Source organism: Rhipicephalus sanguineus, chromosome 7 (genome assembly GCF_013339695.2).
Source record: "Rhipicephalus sanguineus isolate Rsan-2018 chromosome 7, BIME_Rsan_1.4, whole genome shotgun sequence".
Classification (NCBI taxonomy): domain Eukaryota; kingdom Metazoa; phylum Arthropoda; class Arachnida; order Ixodida; family Ixodidae; genus Rhipicephalus; species Rhipicephalus sanguineus.
Window position 1 is genome coordinate 145,754,520 of NC_051182.1, and position 22,797 is coordinate 145,777,316.

General features: G+C 45.0%; 2 protein-coding genes across 4 annotated transcripts in view; one reads left to right on the forward strand and one right to left on the reverse strand.

The window, feature by feature from the left end:
* The first annotated feature begins 183 nt into the window (after window positions 1-183).
* On the forward strand, window positions 184-6,991 carry LOC119400183 (protein lifeguard 1). The gene is made up of 4 exons (XM_037667177.2): window positions 184-370; window positions 3,070-3,288; window positions 4,297-4,523; window positions 5,204-6,991. Exons 2-4 carry the CDS (start codon window positions 3,070-3,072, stop codon window positions 5,307-5,309), a joined length of 552 nt encoding a protein of 183 aa, XP_037523105.1. The 5' UTR covers window positions 184-370; the 3' UTR covers window positions 5,310-6,991.
* A 5,185-nt stretch (window positions 6,992-12,176) lies between these two features.
* Window positions 12,177-22,797, reverse strand: part of LOC119400184 (CCR4-NOT transcription complex subunit 3) — a 48,673-nt gene continuing 38,052 nt past the window's right edge. For all 3 annotated transcript variants that reach the window (XM_037667179.2, XM_037667178.2, XM_037667181.2), the window contains exons 12-16: window positions 21,707-21,932; window positions 20,048-20,264; window positions 19,549-19,678; window positions 19,349-19,474; window positions 12,177-16,388 (exon numbers count right to left, since the gene is read on the reverse strand). In XM_037667179.2, coding sequence (XP_037523107.1) covers window positions 16,290-16,388; window positions 19,349-19,474; window positions 19,549-19,678; window positions 20,048-20,264; window positions 21,707-21,932 — 798 coding nt within the window. In that variant the 3' untranslated portion in view covers window positions 12,177-16,289. The remainder of the gene's footprint in view (window positions 16,389-19,348; window positions 19,475-19,548; window positions 19,679-20,047; window positions 20,265-21,706; window positions 21,933-22,797) is intronic.

A 22,797-nucleotide genomic window follows, 5' to 3' on the forward strand; every position in this document is an offset into this window, starting at 1 on the left:
CTCACGGTGAAATGATGCAAAACTGGTGGTCTGACACCATATTCGTTAAAATCTGACAATGTATTCCTTAACTGAACGTTCGAAGTAGGGTCTATGGATATACGCTGTACACGAAATACTCTGGTACAACGCATTTGTTCTTGTTGTTTGCGGGTAAGGACGTTCGCGTGCTCCAGCTGCCATGGCAACTTGATGCAACCTCGCATTGTGACGTCACTAAATGGGCGGTCACCATCATCATGGGTGGTTGCGTTATGCAGTCAGCGCAGTGATCTTCAGCCTCTTGGGCTTTAGGATCCAAGGTCTTGTTTACTAAAGAGCGTGTTGTTCAGCATCGGGCTCAATCCTGGAGCCGTCACACCCCGAAAAAGTAAGTGCTACAGTTCGCTTCTTCTTGTTCAGCGCTGCGAACGCAGTTTAGCCAGCGGGCGCGTACCCGCATGCCGTTGCTATACACTGTCCCTTTTTTTCCGCGTATCTGCTAGCGATCAATCCTCATGTAGCTGTAGCGGTCAGCGACGCCTCGCTGACTGTGCTACGCCGCGATTAGTGCCCCGTGACCTCTTTAAATAGCTCGCGCCTTCGCTAAAAAGCGCTCAGTGACAACTGATAGCGCTGGACTTCAAGCAGTGAGTGCAACTTTCACATGCCAAGCGACTTTCCGCAGCCAGCGCGACGTTCATTCTCAGCGTAATCGTCGTAGGTGCACTTTATTATTCCCTAGGCATTGTTATTTCGAATCGATACGTTCTGACGGGTACCGTATGTCACGTCAGGCTGAGCGCGTAGCGATCAGCTGACTCGACTGGTCTGTAGCTTCTGTGTCGCCAGCAGTACGTGTGTCGCAGTTTTAACGAGACTGGTGTAGCCATTGCTCGTAGCTGGGTACATTTCCTTTTGCGTTTTTGCATGCCTGTGCAGGACAGAGCTCAAAAGAACGTTAGTGACGCACCCGTTGACGTACGTGTTTTCCAGTTTTTAGCGTTGTGTCACTTCGACTCGTGTTCTAAAGGGTTAAACTGGGTGTTCAACGTCGTGAACGGAAGGGTGTGTTAACCCACGGAGGCTTCCTATCACGCAGTAATAAAATCCCCCTGTCAACAGCTTGATTTCGTCAGCGAAACGGCCCAGTCCCAAGCTAATTTCTTTCAAAGAGTGCAGCTGAGGACATCTAATTTACAGGGCTGATAAGCTAGAAGACTTAGCGACGGCGGCGATACGGGGTATTTGCCAGGCGGCAGAACTGGGGATCGCAGGCACGTGACTGCGGAATGCGGGTCGAGATTGCCGGTAAAACGCCGTCAAATGCGCGTAGACTACACTCTAAAGCCACTCTGCTACGAAACCTTAGGGATTGTGCTTGCAATTAATTGTATTCCTGGATGTTTCTGTGCGGAGCTTGATCGCTGTCGCAGTTGTATAAATTCGTTCGCGCTCGCAGCTTGCCTTCGCGCGTCGTGTTGTACACAAATCTCCGAGTTTGCTCTGACTTCGCATTGTCATTTCGTTTTATAATGCGTTTGCTGTCAGATGTTCCTTTGTAGCGCACACGGGTTAGCATGAGTGCTGTACTAAGCTCAGCCCCGCATTGTTCTGCTTACTGACTATATAATGCTAGGCTTTCGTGCATTCTGGTTTACTTTGCGGATTTCGCCGCTGATTTGTTTGCAGGAAAAATACACTACCGCGCGAAAGCCAAAGTGACACCCGAAAAGGCGTCGCTTTATCTGACACCCTTTAAGGTGTATGTTTATTCCGATACACTCAAACGTCGTTTACATTCTTTAGGGCGTATCTTGACTCCAAACGCGCTCGTTATCTGAATTGCTTGCGTTGTTTCCGAAGATGCTGTGCCCGCCATTTTCTTGTCAAGAGTTTGACGTCACGCTGATAACGCGTACGCCGTTCGTGATCTGGAAGTTCCGGGCACGGACCGTCGAAAAACGCGCGACAGATGACACCAAAAGGTGCTAGGTTTATTAAGTGATCTTTAGGGTATAAATCACTCCAGTTACATTTGAGAAATGTGACACCGTTTAGGGTGTAATTTTGATGCGATACTGTGTCGTTGATTGGGTCTGTGTGTAGAGCGCTTAGGGATTCAGTGCGCAACCTCAGTACCTCTAACGAGAGGGAAAAAAAGTATGCAGCGTTAAAACTTGTAATGATGCGTTTTGTTGTCGCTTGACAGAGCAACTGTGTAATACACGCAGCATGCCAGAAATTCTCGCATTGCTGATTACGGTAGGAGTAAGCTACACACAAAAGGTGTCCAAAAGTGCAGTTTGTGTGTCCTGCTGCTCTACAGTGACCATCAGTGGCAATTGGCACTGTAATATGAGACAATTTTCAGAATTTGTTTTCTTTCAATAACAACACTATACTAGAAGCTCGGGCTCTGCTTCTGCCAATAATGACATCTGAGCTTTTCTAGTATGAAGCCTTGTGATTGTGATGCATCATTATGGGTGTAAAAGTAGTTGTAAGAAATGTAAACGTCAAAATGTGTAAATGTTTGCATCTTTTTTAGCATATAATGAACTCCCCAAATATTCATCTCATCATGTGCTATCACACTGATAATGCACATTTCGTCCATTGCTTGGAAATACCAGCTTCACAGTTAAGGTATGCGAGATGATGATTTATTGTTAGATAACAAGATAAGCTCCAGAGGATGTACACTTCTTACCATGCAGTACAGATTTCACTACTTTATTCTAGTAACATTGGTTTTACTCATGTCAAAATAGTGCTATGCACGTTTCAGCTGTACTGGCACCGAGTGATAGCTATGGACTGCCACCCACATTAGTTTTACGGGACATGAGTCCCATGGAAAATCGAATTTTCTAAGGCATAATGCTTCTAATTTAATCGATCGTGTGTAAGCTGCAAAGGCTACTACACTCCTGAGGCTCCAGATTCAAAGCCATATGCATTGCAAGAATTGAAACTTTTTCGTGAAGCTTGTGTCCCAGGAAATTTTTTTTGGCCGACTGCACTCCGTTCAGTGCCTGATTTGAAAACTACTACTCACACATAGTGATTTCACATTGTTTCTTACAGATGTCTGCACCCCAAGTCCCTTACCCCCACCAGGCCCCCTACCCTCCCCAGCAGCCTTCATTTCCCCAGATGCCCTATGATCCCCCACCACCGTACAACCCGCACGCGGGCAATGACGGATACCCACAGCCGGGATGGATTACGACGCCACAGGCACCGCAGCAGCCCCCACCTCAACCGCAGCAGCCACAGGCTACCGTCTTCAACCCAGCAGCTCAGGTAATGCCGTGGCTGAAAGCAGATGCCACAAGCCTCGACGAAGCGGCTTGCGGCATCTGCTTTGTTATGCCACCGTTTCCATATGCTGAGCCAGATTGCTAGCTATGCTGAAAGAATTGCAATGTAATGCTACTGTTTTTACATGCTGAGCTAGGTTGCAAGCTTTCCGGAAAGAATTGCGATGTGCCTTATTTACTCCGGTCTAATCGAACTACCCCAAAGCTTGGGAGGTCCAAAATCGAAAAGAATTATCTATGTTAAGCTGACCTAAGACCAACTAAAACGAAGTCCTGCATCCATCATTAACTTTCTCACACTACACTCTGTTTCACACATCAGGTGCAACACTATGGAAGCTAGCGAGACTTCTTGCGGTAGATGCATTCACACCAAGAAATAGTGCAATGATTTTACCACCCATAATGTGATTTTGTTTTTCACTTTTAAACTGTGTAATAAATGAAGACGCTGTGTTTCTTATTTATATGGTTGTCAATAGGTTGTCTTAAATCACTTAGCGTGTCAAGGACGAAATCCAAGCGCGAGACGTGCGGACTTGTATATTTTGTTGACCGAACATCTTGCATAGCTTCCACAGCATTACATCTGATGTATGAAGCGGAGTAGATCTGAAGCCACTGATACTCCACTTTGGTGACGCAAATTCCATCAATCTGACTCGAACCATCCGAAGTGTGACGTAGCCGCTACTGCTTCACCTTAGCCTGCTGCATCTCCCTCGGAGTGGCTTAGTGGCCAAAGTGTTGTGCTGCTTAGCTTGAAAACACGGGTTCAGTTCCTATTCATGGCGGCTGCATCTCAGTAGAGACGAAATGCACAATGCCCATGCAGTTTCATTTATGCACACGTTAATGAGACCCATTTGGTAATAAAGTGCTACGAAATCCACCACTTACAGCATGCCTCATAATCGTATTGTGCTTTTGGCATGCAAAACGCTGGAATGCAAATCGGTGTGTGACCTGTACTGCCTGACCGTCTCTGCAGGGTTACGTAAAGCAAGGGTCGACCTACGTGCCCACTGGTCAGCCTGGCGTCGTGCCACCAGCAGGGTACTACCCACCGGGGGGTCAGCCAGCGGCCCCCGGCGGCTACTACAATGGCACCACGCAGCAGCCCATGCCAGGTGGCTACTACCCCGGACAACCTGCGCCACCTCCGGGTGCTAATCAGGGATACTATGGTGCAACGGGTTACCCCGGGGGCAACACAGTGTAAGTGACCGAATTGCTCCGTTAAATGCCAACTAACTACTACGAAATTTCAAATTGCATAAAGAAAGCCAGTTTCATGTCTTATACATAGAGGTGCCTCAGTTGAATATTTTGTTTGAAATACGGAAGCAACGTGAAGTTTGAAATATGGAAATGTGTTGAAAGTTTGAAATACGGAACCATATGGAAATATTTGAAACTTTGATATGCGGTAGCATCTCGAAAAGCTAGTGAAAATAGCCATTTTTAATACCAAAAACAAACGAAAGATAAAATGCAGCCGTTACCGCTTGATGGCAGTGGTCTGTAATTAGGGCGTGACCTACTACATATGACCCGCCGCAGTGGTCTAGTGGTTGTGGTGCCTGACTGTTGACACGAAGGTCATGCGATCGAATCCTGGTCGAGGTGGGTGCATTTCGATGGAGGCAAAATGCTAGAGGCTCGTGTGTTTAGATGTTGCTGCACGTTAATGAGCCCCAGGCGGTCGAAATTTTGCAGAGCCCTCCACTACAGCGTCTCTTATAATCACATTGTGGTTTTGGTACACAAAACGCCAATAATTATTTATTACTAGAACACATAACACGACCTCACAATGTGTAGGCAATGTGCTTTTGTAAGTGGCGACTGCCTCTATGGGATATAGTTCGTAAGCCGTAACAACCTTCTTTGCGCAGCGTCGTCCGTGAACAGACCCAGGAGACAAGCCGCATGGACGACTTGGCAAAGTGCTGCCTCGGCACCTGCTGCCTGACGTGGTTCTGCTGTTGGCTGACGGACTAGTCCGCGAGTCGGTGCCCACGACTCTCGGGTCCAACCGAGTCCGCTGCGGCAAACGTGCCATCCATGCATGCCATCACCACCACCACCACCACCAACACCAACCATATTAATGGCCGCCGTCTCTCCAAGTGCGCCCACATCCACCGCCCAGATTGTCTCGTTTTTCTTCGTCAACTGCTACAAATTCCTCTCCCGTAACAGCAGGCATTAGCCAAAAAAGTACCTGCCGCGCTTGACCGACGAGAGCTATATATTTGGTTGTATTATATGATCCACGAGCGGTCTTTCGGAGTTGTACTCTAGGTAGGCACCATGATAACATGTATATGTACACGACAGAGCTTTGTTTATATATTTTGTTATATCTCTATACACTTTTAGACTTCTGTCCCCAGCCCCTCCCCATTTCGCAAAGTCGGAATTTATTTAGATATCTGGGGTCCCATAAATTGATGAATGGCACAAAAAGGTGTTCGTTTAATTTTTTTTATAGTCGTTAAGTTCAGTATTATTAATATTCCTTTAAGTGGAGAGGCAGTTATGTATTTGCACGTTGTGTTCAGGGTTGTCAGCATGCTGGCGTGAATGAATTTATACGCCAGATTCATTTTGGTGACCGATACTAATGTGTAACCTGTAACAAGGTGCCATTGAGTGGTTATCTAGTAGTTTTGTAGGAATAGGTGTTGAGAAATTTGACAAAATTACGATAGGGTTCGTTTCTGTTCATACTCCTTGCATTGTGCATAAAGGTGTTAAAATGTTTGCTTAATGGTATTGAAGCATCATTTACGAAGATTGTTTTCTTAGTATTTTGGCAATGATGTTTGGTTGCCCCCACCCCCACCTTCTTACATGTTGGACTCGAAGGCGACTAACTCGGTTTTTGTTGATATTTGTAAGATTCTACGATCTATGTGATACAAACCTCTATACAGGAAAAAAAAAATCCCATTCCGTCATGCATGCAGTGCAGGTGTCCTGTAGTAGACCAAACCCGTCTTGTAGACCATTCCTTGCCTGCGACACTTTGCTAGCAAGTGTGTTAAAAAGCGCTTGAGTAGGTATATCATACACATGCTGTTGGTGTAGGACGTGTTCCAAGATAGCTGAGTTCGCGTTTTATCTACTGTGCCCATCAAGGCATGGTGTAGACTGTTTTGGAGTGGCAGATTGTATGAATCTCTTCCGAAAGAGCAATGAAGAAAAGACTCCAAATAGCATAACGTGGTGGGCCACTGTTGGAGCAATGCCGTTGATGAAGAGTTGATAAAACCTATATGTATGGTTTTACCATATATATAGGTTACCTTATATATCAGTATAGGCAATATTGTGCCAATATCGGTCCAGTTCATTGTGCTGTTTGGATTAGTACAGAAGGAATGGTTTTTTGGCAGTGTTGAGTCTGTCCCGAGCTGGAAAGTGTTAATGTTTATTCACTCGTTGAGGGTTGTTTGCAGGATTGTTGTTTCTCCGTTGTTTCCTGTCAGAAGCTACTATAAGCACTCTGTCGTGAAATAAACAACAAAGAGGAAGTCAATGTACGATTGTTGTTGGCTTCAAGGATTGTAGTTTATGTGGATTATAACGATTTTGCTACTGAGCTGTAGTTTTCTCTCTCTGGGCTCACAAATGTAGATCTGTTAACTTAATAAACACACGTGGCGTGTTTGCGAGATCCACAGATTGTGAGTGTTGCCTAAATGCCTCCTCTATTTAGTTAGCGAAAAAAAACAAAAACAAAAGGGAACGTCTTTGAAAGTAGACAATAAAAGTAGACTATTCACGGCAACGTCTTCAAGAAAGCGTAAACGGAGTTACGTTGGAAAGGCATAACAATCCAGAAACCGTCTGCACGAATCTCTTTTCGGGAGCACTTGGAATTGTGGGAAAAATTTTGCACCATGTAATAAAGCAACCAGACTATTAGCTTCAGCGCCAAAGCTGCTGCGCACAGCTAATCAAAAGCCGAGAGCAAGTGGTATTTAAGCAACACCGTAGGCATGATGCTACCTGATAGCAAGAAGTGATTCTGTGTTCAACATTTGCCACCGGGAACAATAAACATGTTTGTTGCATGCTCAACGCAAGCCTTGTCACTTAATGGTCGCGAGACTCTTGACACATTGAACCAATTGCAAACTTCCCCGTTGCTATGCACGGTTACACATTAAATGGCTTCACCCACAGCCATTGCTGTCCCTCCCACAGAACATTTGCATAAATGCTCCATTCAGTAGCGTTTACTCATTTTCGCGACTTCAAGCTCTTCTCAAGTGTTTGAGATACTAGTAGTTGACTTTCCCATACAGACACACCTTTATGCCGCTGATTTTAGGTTGGGAACTTGAACGCCCTGGTAACATTTGTCTGGGACTCCAACATCACTCCTCAGCCAAATGTAATGTTTTAGATAGTAACAACGAACTTTTATCTCTTAACATGCCTAGTATTTAAATTAGACAGGAAAAAGTACTAATGGTTCGAGCGGGAACCAGCTAGCAGGACTCTCACAGGTGACGGGCAGGTGCGCCACAGTTATGTGGGTGGAGCGAACATTTTTTTCTTGGTTGTAACCGAGTATAGTACAAGAACAGTTTGTAAGACACGGGAATGCTGTTTTGCATGTGCACGTTCAGAATACTGGTATTGCCTTTTGATCGGAGGTGTGTAATCATGCAAAGGGCACAATTACAGACATGTGTGTGCTACGTAAATATTAGGCTTGGGCGAATATTCGAGCACTTCGAATATTCGAACGAATGTTACAGTATTCGAATTCGCTTCGAAACGAATTTAAATTCTAGGAAATTTCGAAGTATTCGAAATGAACGAATAGACATAAACCGCATGCAACCCTCTGTAAAGGTGGTTTCACTGCAGTGGAGGTGTGCTATGCCGTGATTACACCTTTCCAGGAGAAATCCGCACTGCCGCGAAGCCCCACTTCAAGGTTAAATGAACATACAATAAAACATCATTAATTCGAAGTCACTGGGACTGTGAATAATCTAGTTAAGCGGGTTTTCGAATTACCCAAACATACAAAAAGCGGGATGCAAGGAACTTTGAATTACTGGAAGTAATCAGAGGTGGTCGTTTGCTGTGCCTGGTAGTTTGCAGCTACAAGGGTTATGTTTTCCAGCAATACCTGGCCCCAATTTTGCCGCTAAACCGGGGAAACGGTGGGCCTCACTGCTGCCAGCGCAACAAAAAAAAAAAGGGGGGGGGGGGACGGTTTCGTGGTCAACTAAAATGCGCACCTGCGAAAAAAAAAAAAGACGTGCTTCACTGCAACACAGTGGTGACACGCAGGCAGCATATCACCTGCTCTTCGCAGCGCCAGCGCATCATGTGACTGGGTGGAAAAGATCATCATTGAAATTTTCGAAGTAGGCGTTGCAGGCAAGTAGTCCGTCAGCAGTGCAAGTGCGCAAATTGCCGGAACAACCGCCAATCGGAGGTTCGCGTACATCGCGAATTCCGTCAGACCGCCCTTTATTATATAAATTTCTCTATTTTCCAAGAAAGAATGGGTAAATCATGACGCGCCGACGTTGAGAGAAGCATGCGTCATGCTACCCGCGTGTCACCGCTGTGTTGCAGCGAAGCACGTCTTCTTTTCCGCAGGCGCACATTTCAGATGACCACGAGACCACCTTTTGTTTTGTTTTTTTTTTCTTGCGCTGGCAGCAGCGAGGCTGGGATGCTTCACTTGTCACCCATTAGTATCGCTGCATTGCATTGCCTTGTGGCTCCTAAGGGCCATAGTTTCTGCGGATTTGTGGCTAAATCGGGATGGCACCCAAAGTTTTCGAATTAACCGGGCTGGTACTGACCACCGCTTCAAATTATCCACTCAAATTTACATTGCAAGATACGGGGCTGCAGAAATCCTTCTAATTATGCGGGATTTTGAAATTACCCTCACATCGATTCATCAGTTGAAAAGCTTGTCATACCGGCTTATATGCTCTACGTATACTAAATTTGACAACGTAAGATATTTTACAGGTTATCACTTGCACTCTACCAAAAGTCAAATCCTGCTACTACTCAAAGTTGCTTCCACTTCCCTTTGAACCAAAAAGAATGACATATGTCTTTTTTCAACTTTAAAAATATTTCGCTGGTTAGTTGGGTCATGACAGGTATGCTCACTTTTCTTTATAATATGTGATATAAACTATTCGAATTCGCTTCGAAATTTACTTCGACCAAATCACTATTCGCTTCGGACCTAAAATTTACCATTCGCACAAGCCTAGTAAATACTTATTGGCGTTGGCCGTAAAACATGGCAACTACTGCAGTTGATTTGCGTGCAATTTGACACGGATTTATTGAATAAGCACACTGCAGTTGCACCCCTTCGTTGGTTTGATTGCAGCACATATTAAGCTAATTCATTGTCAATTAGTGCATAAATTTTGCACACGAGTTCTTGGTAAACCTAGATGTTATCCAGCGAACACTCACCAAGTGAAACTAACTTGATTTGTGGTTTGAAAAGTAGACAGAACCCAAGAGTTCATATCAAGCAGCAAAGAGGGGCAAATCTATTTGCTGTCTGTCAGTTGCATGCTTGTTTAAGTCGTGGCAAGAGTGCATACGGACGCTAGCGCATATATTTAACCCCTGGTGTTTGCGGCATGAAAAATTGGCGACACTAGTGCATGCAACATTGCTTGAACAAGACGAAGAATGCTTCTGTACAGAATCCTACAAAGCGAGTTGTAACACGCTTACAAAATCATGCGTTCTCAGCTCGTTATCTCTCATCCCCAGAAGTTATGTTGCAGAAACGGAAAAGTTTCAGCTGAATTTAAAGAATCGCCTTTAATTGCTTTTGCTAGCAAATATTAAAAAAGATGTACAGTCAAACATCATTGCAAAGCAGCAGCATTGGCACCATAAATTAGTTTTTTCATTGTAACTGTAGATATGAATCGACTTAAAAACATCGGCAATCTGGCTTGTGAAAAATTCTTCATACAAAAATGCATCGTTCTAGCCTTCAAACTCTCTATAAATACAGTAATGCTTACCTGTCGCCTTGTGGCATTACAATCTTCGAATAATACAATGGCGCAAGCAGCCAAACGCTTTTTGTTGTTTTGCGCTAGATGATGAAAATTTCTGCAACTTTGTCAAACGATTAAAAAAAGTGTGGTCTTCAACATTTATTTTGCTTTTCACGCTACCTTTCGAGTCTTGAGCCACACGCCAACCAAACATTTATTAATTACAGCCGACATCATGGCGGCTCTCGAGTTTTTGGTTTCCGTATTTAAGGAGTAATGTGACCAACCAGCCTGTACTTATTTCGCTATAACCAATAATTCGCTATGTCAGTGTTCGTTATAATAGGTTCAACTGCATAACATGCATACAAATTTTGGTGACTGTAATTTAGCTTGAACGAGATGTGGTCCTACTACTGATGCAGCTGCAATTATTTTTGAACACGATGGCTCTTGCAAGTGCCCCAAAGCAAAAGCGTTCGGAGTAGTGTTTTGAGGAAGGATTTAAATCGAATTTGGCAATCACTACAGCTAAAAAAAAACTTGCTGCCCCGCATTGTATGACTTAGTTTGTGACAACTCTCACTTTACAAAACACATTTTGTTTGCATGTTTGTCACTTTTACAAAAAAGTTAGGTTGAGCTGCCTGTATTTCTACTGGGCCGTAATTGCTCAAGGCTATTTCAAAACTCTAGTTTGGTTTACATTTATAGTTTTTTTATGCAAATTAAGCTTGTACACCTTTTCTAGGAATGCTAGCGGCCTTTGAACCAACTGCAAATAGAGAAGGCAGTCATTCAACAATTTTACAACTATGAAGGGAATACAATCGTTAAAACAGTAGTGCCAATGCACGAGGCCGCAATGTACAACAATTTCAACTCTTACAAGGGCCTTTCTGCACATTTTGGCAATTTTATTTCATGTAGGCCTTTGTTGTGCAACTAAGTGCAATATCTTTTTTTTTTATATAGGGAAACGGCAGTAATGCAAGACCTCTTGAACCCTGTGCAAGTAAAAAAAAAATTTCAGAAATGCCTCCTGGGTTCAGCTTACTCTTTGGACACACCTTTGTTCATGCACCTAGGAATCTCCTTCAGCCCTTGAATCCAGTGCAAGATACAGGGGTTTCTATGTTAACCTGCTTTGTGCATTTCACAAGCTCATTTACAGAAAACCTTTAGTGGACCTTAATGGACTTCAGGGGAACAAGCTTTGTTTTATCCCTTTGAAACACATATTCATGAAATTTACATAATTTGATGCCAACGTTTTGGTGACCAAACTTAAAGCAAGTGGAAGTGTTACAATAAGTTAGTCTATTTTACAGCAATTATAATTACAATGCAAATAATTCTCTACTGTACATTATTCATGCTATATTCATAATTCAAATTCAATGACCCACCCAAATTACACGAGATAGTTATCTGCTGGCAGCGAGCATTTCTAAAAAGGCAAGTATTTTGAAATTCCTGCCAAAATGCTCCATTTCAAGTGTCTCTAAGCACGGCACTGCCTTCACCAAAGCGATCTTGTGTAGCAAAGTATTTCACCGCAAAGTGATATAAAGGAACTTTAGGACAAGACTGCTTGATCTAACATTAGCTCGGTGTTAGTGGTCTTTGTCTTGCCAACAGTGCACAGAAATGGCGAAAGTTGCGCCTCCGAATGAGGACGCCGTGTCGCAAACTGTTACATATTCTTCACTCTTCTTTTAAACGCTGGTGTTAAATCACAAAGAAAGAAAAAGACAGGCACAACAGTGATATATTTTTTTTTTCACGAACGGAAAAAAGTTCTTTTTTTTTTATTTTTCGACCTCTTTCATTCACATGGGGGGGGACTTTTAAAGTCCAAAGACTCCAAAGTGGGGACGGGGAAACGCTCAGTTTCTCCGGCCCCCCCTATTGAAATATTTATTTACACAGTGCCCCGCGGCGAGATCTGCAAAAACCTTGTGTTCCCTTGACAACCCCTTGGTGGAACCACGGCCCCTCGGATATAGTTTTGTTTTAAACCCCAGGCAACAACCCTCCCTTTTACACACTTCTCAAACGCACCCGTGTACATTTTTTTTTTCATTTTTTGGCTCGGTTTACAAACTCCCTCCGAAAAGCACCCTTTCCCACATACACCATTATTACTCCCTTTTTTGTGTGTTCTACTCCGATTGCAACAGCGTTCAAACCAACTCCTCTCCGCCAAGAGTGCTGCGGCAGTCGGCGACGACCTTAGCGGGCTGGTGAAGCAAACCATACGTAGGCTGCGAAGCTGCAGCAAGTTCTACGCAGGAGATTTACATTTTGTCAATGTACTTTTTGAATAAGCCCCCACAGTTTAAGTGACTGTCCTTTTATGTACATTTGTTCGTTGATGCTCGGTGGTTTTCAAAGAACAAGAATCCGAATGGATCGACAGATATTTCGCAATGTGTTTTTATCGATTTTCTTTTTTCCCAGAGCGTCACGCCCGCAAATCTCGTTTCGACAATCGTACACTGCCAATGTAATGCAGAGCGTGTTAAAATTTGAGTTTGCCAGACTTCGCAAGACCGTTGCCTTTTGCAGCAGCACTCGATGGCATCGACACAAAAACCAAGGCAACACACAGAATGAGTTGTTGGAGCGCTGCATCTTCCAATATTTTTTTTTTTGACAGTAAAAGAAATAAATTTTGTACATCCCGGTTACATGTTAGACACATTCTTTTTAATCACATCTATTTTGGAGCATTAAAAAGAAGACCACATAGCGGCACACTGGCAACCAGCCACGTACATTTAAAACGCAACTCTCTTCCCTCCCTTCTCGTTGCCTCCGATTCGATGCACGAGCATCGAGCACGGATTCGCAGCAACAAGCGGGCAACTTGGTAAAAAGAAAATTTCGCAGCCTGCGTTTGGTCGTCGACAAACGCAACCACGACGCGACTGCACCTCTACTCGCACCAATTTCCGACAAACAGATATCTGAAGCCCGGAGGAACATCTAAAAGAAACCATTCCAGTTGACAGTATGAAAACAAAGAAACGACGCACACGGCAAGACAGAAAACCGAAGTCCAGTGCTTGGGCACGGTGCCCCTTTGACTGAGCTGGCAAAAAGAAACAAAGTTTCTTGACATATCCCCCACCAGTTTGCATCACTGCTCCCACTTCAACTACCATAGTTGATGGGCAGCGAGTCACCCATAGAAATAAAAAAAAAGTTGAACAATTCTAAATGAACCTCCATCATGTGATTGCCAGCAATTAAAATCACAGCTTCACTAGACTTATGTTTGTTTCCTTTTCATTTCCAGATACGTCTTCGCGAATTCACCTTCAACCGGCAATGCCGGGTCATTCATCACTCCCACAACACTTGCTGAAGGCACTACAAAGACTATGATGGCAGCTCATAACGGCGTGCCGATAATTACGCAGTGTTCCAAACAGACCCACACCCGTTTCTCTCAAAAAAGGTGCAATCTGGGAAAAAGAAATAAAAAAACGACGGTGTGGTGGTCGCGCGTCAGGAAAAAAGAGAAAGACTAAGAGAACTTAAATGCAGCTACGACCACCCCCGCACTTCCTGTAAAACCTTCACTGCCAGCACAGTCAGAGACGGCCACGGCGATAATCAAATTGGCTTCTTTGTATTTATATTTATATATATATATATATAACGCACGTGCATAATAGATATATATGTACACTGTCACGCACATATTTACACGCTTTCTCCCTTTTCAAAACCAGCACCGGACTTCGCTCTCCCCGACAAGCCGGGTGTGGAGAACAAAAATGATGACTCATTCAACATCAGCAGCCACATTGTGCTACGAAAGGAATACCGAACAGTCACTACTGCGAGCTTCAGCCAATGAGAGAGCACCTCGCGCGCCAGTCCGTAATTTCGTTTGCGGCAGGAGACGCGTCTGTGTCGACGATGCTCCGCAACGAACGAGGCAATGCCGTCAGCAAGTTTTTTCTTTTGGCCCTTCTGCAAGCGAGACTAGTCTTTCGAGAAACTTTGGGTATAAGGAAAAACGCGCTAGAAAGGAAATATTTCGACACAGAGCCGTCTGCCGCTCACCCCCCTGCGACAAACCACTACTCATAAAGGTGTCCCCCTGGGCTCGTTCAATGGTGCAAAAACGCTGTGAAAACGGCTGGGAACGTTACTTTGACTCATTGGTGAGTGGATAATGGTGCGAATCTTTTTTGGCATTGGTATGAACGAAACTAGGAGCAAAGGAACTGACGTGCATATCGACGACAGCCATATTTTTTTCTACCACACTACTACGAGGTGGTAAGAAATAAATGCGCCTGCCCAGCAAGAGATGACCCACATTGGCTTCTGCAACGCATGAATGCGTGGAGAAAGGAAATAAGAAAAAAAGAAGATTGAAGGATGTCTTTTTTTTTCTTTATGTACAACACGTGCTGTGAATGACACTTAAGATGATGGGGAAACTAAAGAATGGTAGGATGTGTCGACAACGTAGAATAAAGCATGTGTTTGTGTTCGCAGTTATCAAAAAGAAGTACTGAAGCTTATCGTACAAGATGAAAGCTGAACAGAAACAAACAATAAAAAGAGAAGGAAGACGCGGAGAAGGCTATAACAGCGAAGAGATGGAAATCGTTAACAGAAGCACCAGAAGGATCTCTACATTGCTGAGCTGCACTCTTGGATACGAATCAATTTCTGTTGTTTCAAATGTACTTCCTGGTTGTACTATATTCCAAAATCCAGGCCAAACTTAACCTGCAAAACGCTTGGGGGGAATGTCTAAGAGTGGACAAATCACCACCCAAGTTTCTCAAAACCGTTTCCCAACTACCACAGCATTTTTTTTTTTTTTTTGTACTGAAAAAATGAAAATGACGCGCGGCCGGTTGCCAGTTGACCACGTACACACCGTTTGCTTTTCCGTTTCGAAAATCCCTTCGCTCCCCAGTTTCGCCACCATAAATTTGTACATCGACATCGTTCTGCTTCGCAACATCCATGCGCAACAGGCCCCTTTCGTCTGGCACCTCGCAGAGCCGTGCGCGGAGCCGATTAACGCTCCGTGGCAACATCCCGCGACGCGCCCGACGCGAGCGGGTAGTTGCGTAAATACATAGTGCCCTGCTGCCCAGCTCACTCTTAAAAGTTCGTCCCAAAGAGGCTGCAAAACGGGGGGGTTTGATGTGGCAATGTGGCTGATGCAACGAGTCACTCTCACTCTTTTTCGAAAAAAGAAACCCCCGAGGATGTTTTGTGATGAGCAAAGAAGAAGAAGAAGACCAAGAGAGGTAGCGAACGTAAAAAATAAATATAAAAACAACGAACAAGAGGCCAGAGGAGATAAAGAAAAAAATAATGAAAAAAAAAAAACGCAAGACTTGAACACTACTACGGCACGACGAAAAAACGCTGGCAGGCTTTCTTTTTGTGTGTGTGTTGTCCCCCGGCGAAGTGGTGGGCGGCATTGATGGCTTGCCGAGTCCGAGAAATGCGGCACAACAACGTATGGTCCTCTTCTTCCGACGAAAACAGAAACGAAAAAAGCTCTCACAGGGCATTCCGGTGTTTTCTGTTTCCTCGCACACAGTCCCCCCTGCGCTGACGTGACGATGATGCCGAAAAGCGTCAACCGAGCAGAGACGAAAAAAAAAAAAAAAAAAACCATTGTAGAAAAGGAAAGAAAAATCGACGGGGTGAAAGTGTGTGCTCGGTTGCGCCGAAGGGGGAATGCGCGAGAAACGAAAAACAGAGTAACGATGCATTGAATAAAAAAAACCCACAATCAAATAAAAACCAAGGGTCGAGGGGTCGTGAAAAAAACGGAAAATGACAAACGGCAACGACGAAGCGGGGGGGTCGCAGCGGTAGGGGAGCAGAGACACAGGCTGCTGGAGTTTGAAGAGAGTCCGGGGGCCGAGGCTGCACGACTGGGCGCCGAAGAAGACCCCACTCAGTTCAGATCTCTGTCTTCTAAGTACCTATACTCGAACGTGAAACCTTCCTTGCGCCTCTGACTCCACTTCTCGTAATCGAAGTAGATGTACGTCCCCTGCGAAGACGAGAGAAACACACATTCAGTGGCAGCAAATGAGAGAGATATAAATTATTAATTACCTCTAATTACCTTGATAACCAAAGCTAACCAGCATCTTTTTGCCATTGGTAGCCAACAGTATTAGTCGGCACTCGCCAAACAGTGCTAGTCCAGTCGAATCTCGCTATAATGAATTTCACGGGGCCCGCGGAAAAGTTTGTTGTCACGGAATTTTGTTGCAGCGAAATTTCATGTATAGACCACAAAAGTTAGGAAGGCCTGTTAATTATGATTTGTCCTCTGGTCCCAGCAAGCGCATACATTATCTTTTGCACTGAACCCTCGCTAACTCAGCTTTACTTGGCCGCCTACTGATTGAACGTATTTTCTCGCATATAACACGCATAAAATATACAGAAAATTTGGAGCTAAACTTGGGATGCATGTTATCGGCGCGCAAGTTGGCTTCACGTCACATCTTCGCAGTAGCATCAATACGCGGGCATGTTTTTTCTTCCTTCCGTGGTTTCTAGTGGGGGGTGGCGGTTATATGCAGGGGCAGGCTATACACGAGAAAATACAATATTCAGGCTACACTAGTGTTTCAAGCACCGCAAAAGAGTCTGCCAAAACTATGCTAGAGGTCAACTGAAAACTTGCCAAAGCTATGCACTACCATAGTCATGAGCAAACGACAGGAAAGCCGAAACGCTTCACGCCGTTTTACGACTTCATTGCCTTCAACCTTGCGCTGTGCTAGCTACGTACCTTCGGAGCTTATTCGCTATCGATGATCGTGATGATAACGACCGCAATTTCCTGCGCAGCGATTGCAGCAAACGGTAGTTCCGTTTTCAATCTTTGCGCATGCCTTCAGAACCGCGTCATTGCTATCTGTGGTCACGTCTACAGGGGTTTGGCCGCAGAGTTGCGGCAAGCACCACTGCTGAGTCAGTACGCATTAGGTGCACGCGTAGTTTCGTGATAGCCCGTCATTGCGTTGACACGACCGCTATTCGCAGCGGTTGCGGCAGGATGTACCGTATTTTCTCGCATATAACGTGCACCAAAAAACGGGATAATGTGCTTAGAAAGTGGGGTTGCGGCTTATATGCGGGGTGATATGTATGTTTTTCTTTCCTTGCATAAAGTTAAAGTTAGGGATGCGGGTCGTATGAAGAGGCGGGTTATGTGTGAGAAAGCACGGTAGTTACGTTTGGACTAGGTGTGCGTTGGCCGCACGTGTGCCTTCATAACGCTGTGGTTGTCATTCACGATCACAAGGCTGGTGACGACGAGCAGTAGTTTTGAGCACTACGTCAAAAAGATAGCGAAAGTTCTTGAAGATTCTACCGCGGCCCGCACGCGCACCAAAACCACCAGCAGCACCATGGTGGATGCAATATCTGTCACCAAGCATCTCAAGGGCGAAAAATTTACCGGGATGTGCATGTGGTGCCAGAAAGTCCTTCTCCGATGAAGACACAGGTCTTGCAATGCAGCCGCGCAGCTTTGGAAGTCACAAGGCAACAAGAAATTGTCGAGTTGCTAGCGGAATTTCACGGCAATCCTTGGCAGGCTCCTTTTCCTTAAGTAGCAGCACTTGCGAAAATTTCGTTGAAGTGGAAGTACCCAGGAAAAGTATTCGTTGTGACGAGACATTTTTCGCGTTGTTTTCTATGGGCGGCTGGCACGGAATCGAAAATTATTCATTTTGACAGAAATTTCGCTGTAGTAGATTCGTTATAGCGGGATTCGACTGTATTAAACAAGTGTAAATAAGCTTCACAAAAACTTGCAATTTCTTCAGTGGCACGAGCAACAACGAGAGACACACACATTTGTCTTCCAAGCCATTCCTGTTGAGCACCTACTTCTGGTTTTCCGCATAGTCTTCTAAAAAAACAAAATGCTGGTACGAAATTGGTGCTTCTGGTTATATTGATGGTTATGGTTACTGGATACATATGTGAGAACTTTATAAAGTTATGTGGCAAACTTGCGCACAAAGCCTACAACGTTGGCAACTCGGCATTCAGTCTCTCAGTAGCACGGGAAGCTTGGGCAAGTTGGTTTGACATGATAACATACAGTGTAAAAAAATGGGGACAGACGAAAGAACTCATCTCATACTTTCTGTTCCCATACCTTGAAGACCGATGAAAAAGACAGTCTAAAGACAGTGACTAAAGACATATGAAAAGGACAGTCAGGACAGATGCGAGGACGGATGAAAAAGACACTAAGGACAGATGCAAGAACAGATGAAAGGGACAGTCAGGACAGATGAGAGACCAGATGAGAAGGACAGTTAGGATAGATGTGAGACCAGATGAAAAGGACGGCAAGAACAGATGAAAAGGAAAATTTTGGGGGGGGTTGGGGGGGGAGGGGGGGGGGGGGAGGGTAATGTCCCAAAACCACGATATGATTATGAGGGACGCCGTAGTGGAGGGCTCTGGAAATTTCGACGACCTGGGGTTCTTTAACGCGCAGCTAAATCGAAGTACACGGGCCTCAAGCATTTTCGCCGCCATCGAAAATGTGGCTGCTGCGACCAGGATTTGATCCCGCAAGCTTTGGGTCTGCAGTCGAGCACCATAACCATTACATCACCGTGGCGGGTTGAAAAGGACAGACAGGACAGATGCGAGACAAGACGAAATGGACACTAAGGACAGATGCAAGAACAGATCAGAAGGACAGTTAGGACAGATGTACAAACAGATCAAAAGGACACTAAGGACAGATGCAAAAACAGATGAAAAGGACAGTTAGGACAGATGTAAGAACACATGAAAAGGACACTTAGGGCAGATGTGAGACCAGATGAAAGAACAGATGAAAGGGACAGATGTGAGGAAGGAACGATGAAAAGCTTAGGGCAGAAGAAAAGGAGATTAGTCATTTCACGCAATCCCCTCCTGAACAGAGCGACGGCATCCAAAAAATCAAATCCATGACATGGCACTTGCCTGTTCGTACTCGTCCGTGATGGTCTTGGGCTCCTCGTGCCTCTGGAACCACATCATGTACTTGGTGTGGAACCTCCAGGACTGCTTTTTTAAGGCCTTGGCTGCCAGGTACTGTGCCTTGGATCCCTGATGTGCCCAAAACACCACACGAGAGGCGTCACAAGGGTGTGCTACGCTACTCGCCATAACATTACGCTTACCTCCATGTAATAGAATACAAAAAAGAGCGTCTCGGTGGACAGCTTCTGGAAGAACTCCACCGTGTCGCAGTGAGGCAAGGTCTGTGGGTAGTAACTGGGCACCTGCGTCGGGTTTCGCGGAAGGTAAGGCCTGCAAAAAAGGCGCGCAGAAGAACATTGAACAGAGGCCACCGGGAATACAGCTTCAGTATCGTGTCAAACATTATCAACCATACACTCTCTCTTTTCGCTTCAACTAGCATGCACAAATCGACTTCTTTTTCCCTACTATGCACAGCTGAATCCACTTATAACAATATTCAAGTGCCAGGAGAATTCCATTGTTATAAATGGGTAGTATGAAAGAAAGAAGGGAGGGGAGTTGAGGCAGAAGTCTAGGACAACCTTAGTGACACCTTCTGTTAGAAGGGTTAGCAATGTTATGCTGTCACTTTTAGTGACTGCTAACCAATATAACAAGGCACAACAATGCACATACGAAGGCAGTTCTGTCACCCACCTAAGCCGCTCAGAGTCCGACGGGTGGGGCATGTGCATGGAGGCGGCCTCCAGCAGCCGCAGCTGGTAGAAGCACTCCTTGGACAGAGGGGCGGGGCCTAGGGGGGCCACGCCTCTTAGGGGCGGGATGTGCGCCTCCGTCGTCGCTGCAGGTTGCTGCTGTTGCTGCTGCTGCGGCCGCGGAACTTCCTTGCTGCCCACTACGGACTCAAACATACCTGCAAAGTCACAAAGCATGCTTTAAAGGGGAACTGAGGCAAAATTTTGCGGCCGAGATAGCCTGCAGGATCGATTCCCGTGAAAATGCGTATATCATCTGCAAAATATCAACAGCGAACATAGGTTGGAAGGTATTTTACATGAATTTTGAAGTTTGCGTGCGCGATCGAGCACTGCACCCTCAAAAGTGATCCATGGTGACCCCCCTACTTCCCTCATGTCACCACGCTTCAGTCAATACAAGTTATGGTGACGTCATAGCTGCAATTTTCCTTTTTGCCGCGTTTGCTCCAGCAGACTACTACGCGGCGGCTGCTCACGAGTCCGTGGTCGCAGTGCACGTGTTGAAAGTTTTGTGTATGGCGACACTGCTGTCCCATTTCTCGTTTGAATGGACTTCTTGATGCATACCGTGCAGAAGTGCGTCACAGTTCTGTGTGCTGACGTGGTCGAGCGTTGCACACGCTAGGTGGTGATAGTTGCACCCGGCGGCTTGTTTTTGGAGCTCTCTCAAACCGAAACTGGGACTGGTTGGTAACGAGGAGCCTATAATTATTTATCTGTCGCGTGCGGGCAGCAAACGGCGTGCTGTGTTATGACTAACAGGCCCCAAGCAACACATTGCAGCAAAAAAAAACGCGAAGCCAAAATTTTTGTATCAGTGCCCCTTTAACGACAAGTGCTAGACATAAAGAACTAACCACAAGGCCCCAATGAATTATCATTTGCCACCTTGACATAAAGAATGCAGATATACCAATATACTATGCTCCACATTTTATTAGGAATGCATTATTTTGCGGTTGCAAATAAAACTCGGATGCAACCAAACAAATGATGAAAGTAAATGCTGAATAAAACGTGCAAAGTTTAATTTCCACATGCAACTAGCCCAATTTAAATTCCTAAAGCGTTACTTGATCCACGACTGTACTAAAGAAACCAAAAAGGAAACATCAGATGCACTAACGGTTGCAGCGAATATTCATCTACCAGTGGCTCAATGCATGCACTGTTAACAAAAGTGCCGAGTATTCCGCAAGAGCATGCACATCCATGATGCGCATGCTCGTTTTTGGCAATGGTTTGGCAGGCAACACAGCCAGCAAGCCAATGTGCCACATTAAATGTGATTAGGCTGGTTTGCATGTTACGACAGAACGACCAATGACACTACACTGCCAACTCATCAGAGGCATCACGCTTGAGTTTCTTTTGCATAGCATCGATCCCAATTTTGTCGAATATGCAGTCCTGTTTGATGCAGATATCACAATGATTCGTTTGCCAATTCATACCGGCCTTTTTCTTAAAACTGAGGAAGCTTACGCTATGAAGGTGTCTCAAAGTGGGTCCTTGCGCATAAACAAGCGAAGCAGTGGCTCCATACCTACTGCTCTGAAAACGCGTCAAGACATAAAAGAACGCAAATTCAACTCACTTCGCTCACACGACGATGACTGCACTTGTTGCTGCTGCTGCTGTTGTTGTTGCTGTTGCTGCTGCTGTTGTTGAAGTGTCTGCTGAAGTGACTGCTGGAGCGACGTTTGCTGAAGCTGCTGCTGCTGTTGCTGCTGTGAGGATGGTGACTGTAGGTGACTCTCGAGACCAGCGTTTAGTACCGCCTGCTCCGCTATCGACTTCAGCGACGACATTGAGTCCCCGCTCTGCAACATCAGCAGACACACACGTCAGCAAGGCAGGGGCGTGCGAATAGAAATATTGAGGCTTCGTTGTACAGAATATCAAATACGGTACTTTTTGAATGAATCGATGAAATGAAAAGTGTCAATAAAAATAGCTGCGGTAAGCTTTCCCAAAGGAAGTGTTGCGTGTGTGACACATTTTATCAATCAGAGCTGTGTCAATGGCTGCACCAAAGAGCGGAGCGTCAAGAAGTGCGGCCAACAGTTGGCCAATCTTAGCCAGTGCTGGTATTATGCGAGTAAGTATGATCGGTTTTAAGCAGCAGGCTTCAGACAAAGCCATACACATTTAATGCTCCAGTCTATATTTCATCTTAATTGTAGCTTTATATGATTATTGATTTTATTATAACTTTTGTGTCCCTTACTTCAGTAGTGATTTTTGAGACCAAATTGAATACAGGTTGATAGTGCTAGAAGTGAATCGAATCCAATAGTATTTCCCAAATGGATCTCAGACTTGAAACAGCTTTTCCTACAACTAAAGTAAAATAACTATCACATCCTAGAACTCGTAATTTACATCGCATCTCACTCTCTCCTACCGCAGTTCCAACTTGCATCACACGACTTTCATGTTATACCTAAATTCCATCACGCCACGTCATGTGCCTTCTAGATACACACGTTCTTAATGTCCACTTCCAGTTTGCATAAACCTACTTCCGGATTACACTTTCAATTATAACCTACCCAAGGAACGCATCTGCTCGAGATGAAGTTGAAGTCAGAAATCACGACCCAACACGAAGGACATCGTACCACGCCACAGAAAAAGGGCAGAAAAGGCTAAGGAAGACCTCGTCTTCGAAATTACTCATGTGAT

What these genes read in the sequence shown, in the direction of transcription:
- LOC119400183 (XM_037667177.2), top strand. Translation starts at nt 3,070, where the DNA reads ATGTCTGCACCCCAAGTCCCTTACCCCCACCAGGCCCCCTACCCTCCC. An exon ending in TCTTCAACCCAGCAGCTCAG is followed by an intron (nt 3,289 to 4,296) that starts GTAATGCCGTGG and finishes CCGTCTCTGCAG; the next exon opens with GGTTACGTAAAGCAAGGGTC. An exon ending in TACCCCGGGGGCAACACAGT is followed by an intron (nt 4,524 to 5,203) that starts GTAAGTGACCGA and finishes TTCTTTGCGCAG; the next exon opens with CGTCGTCCGTGAACAGACCC.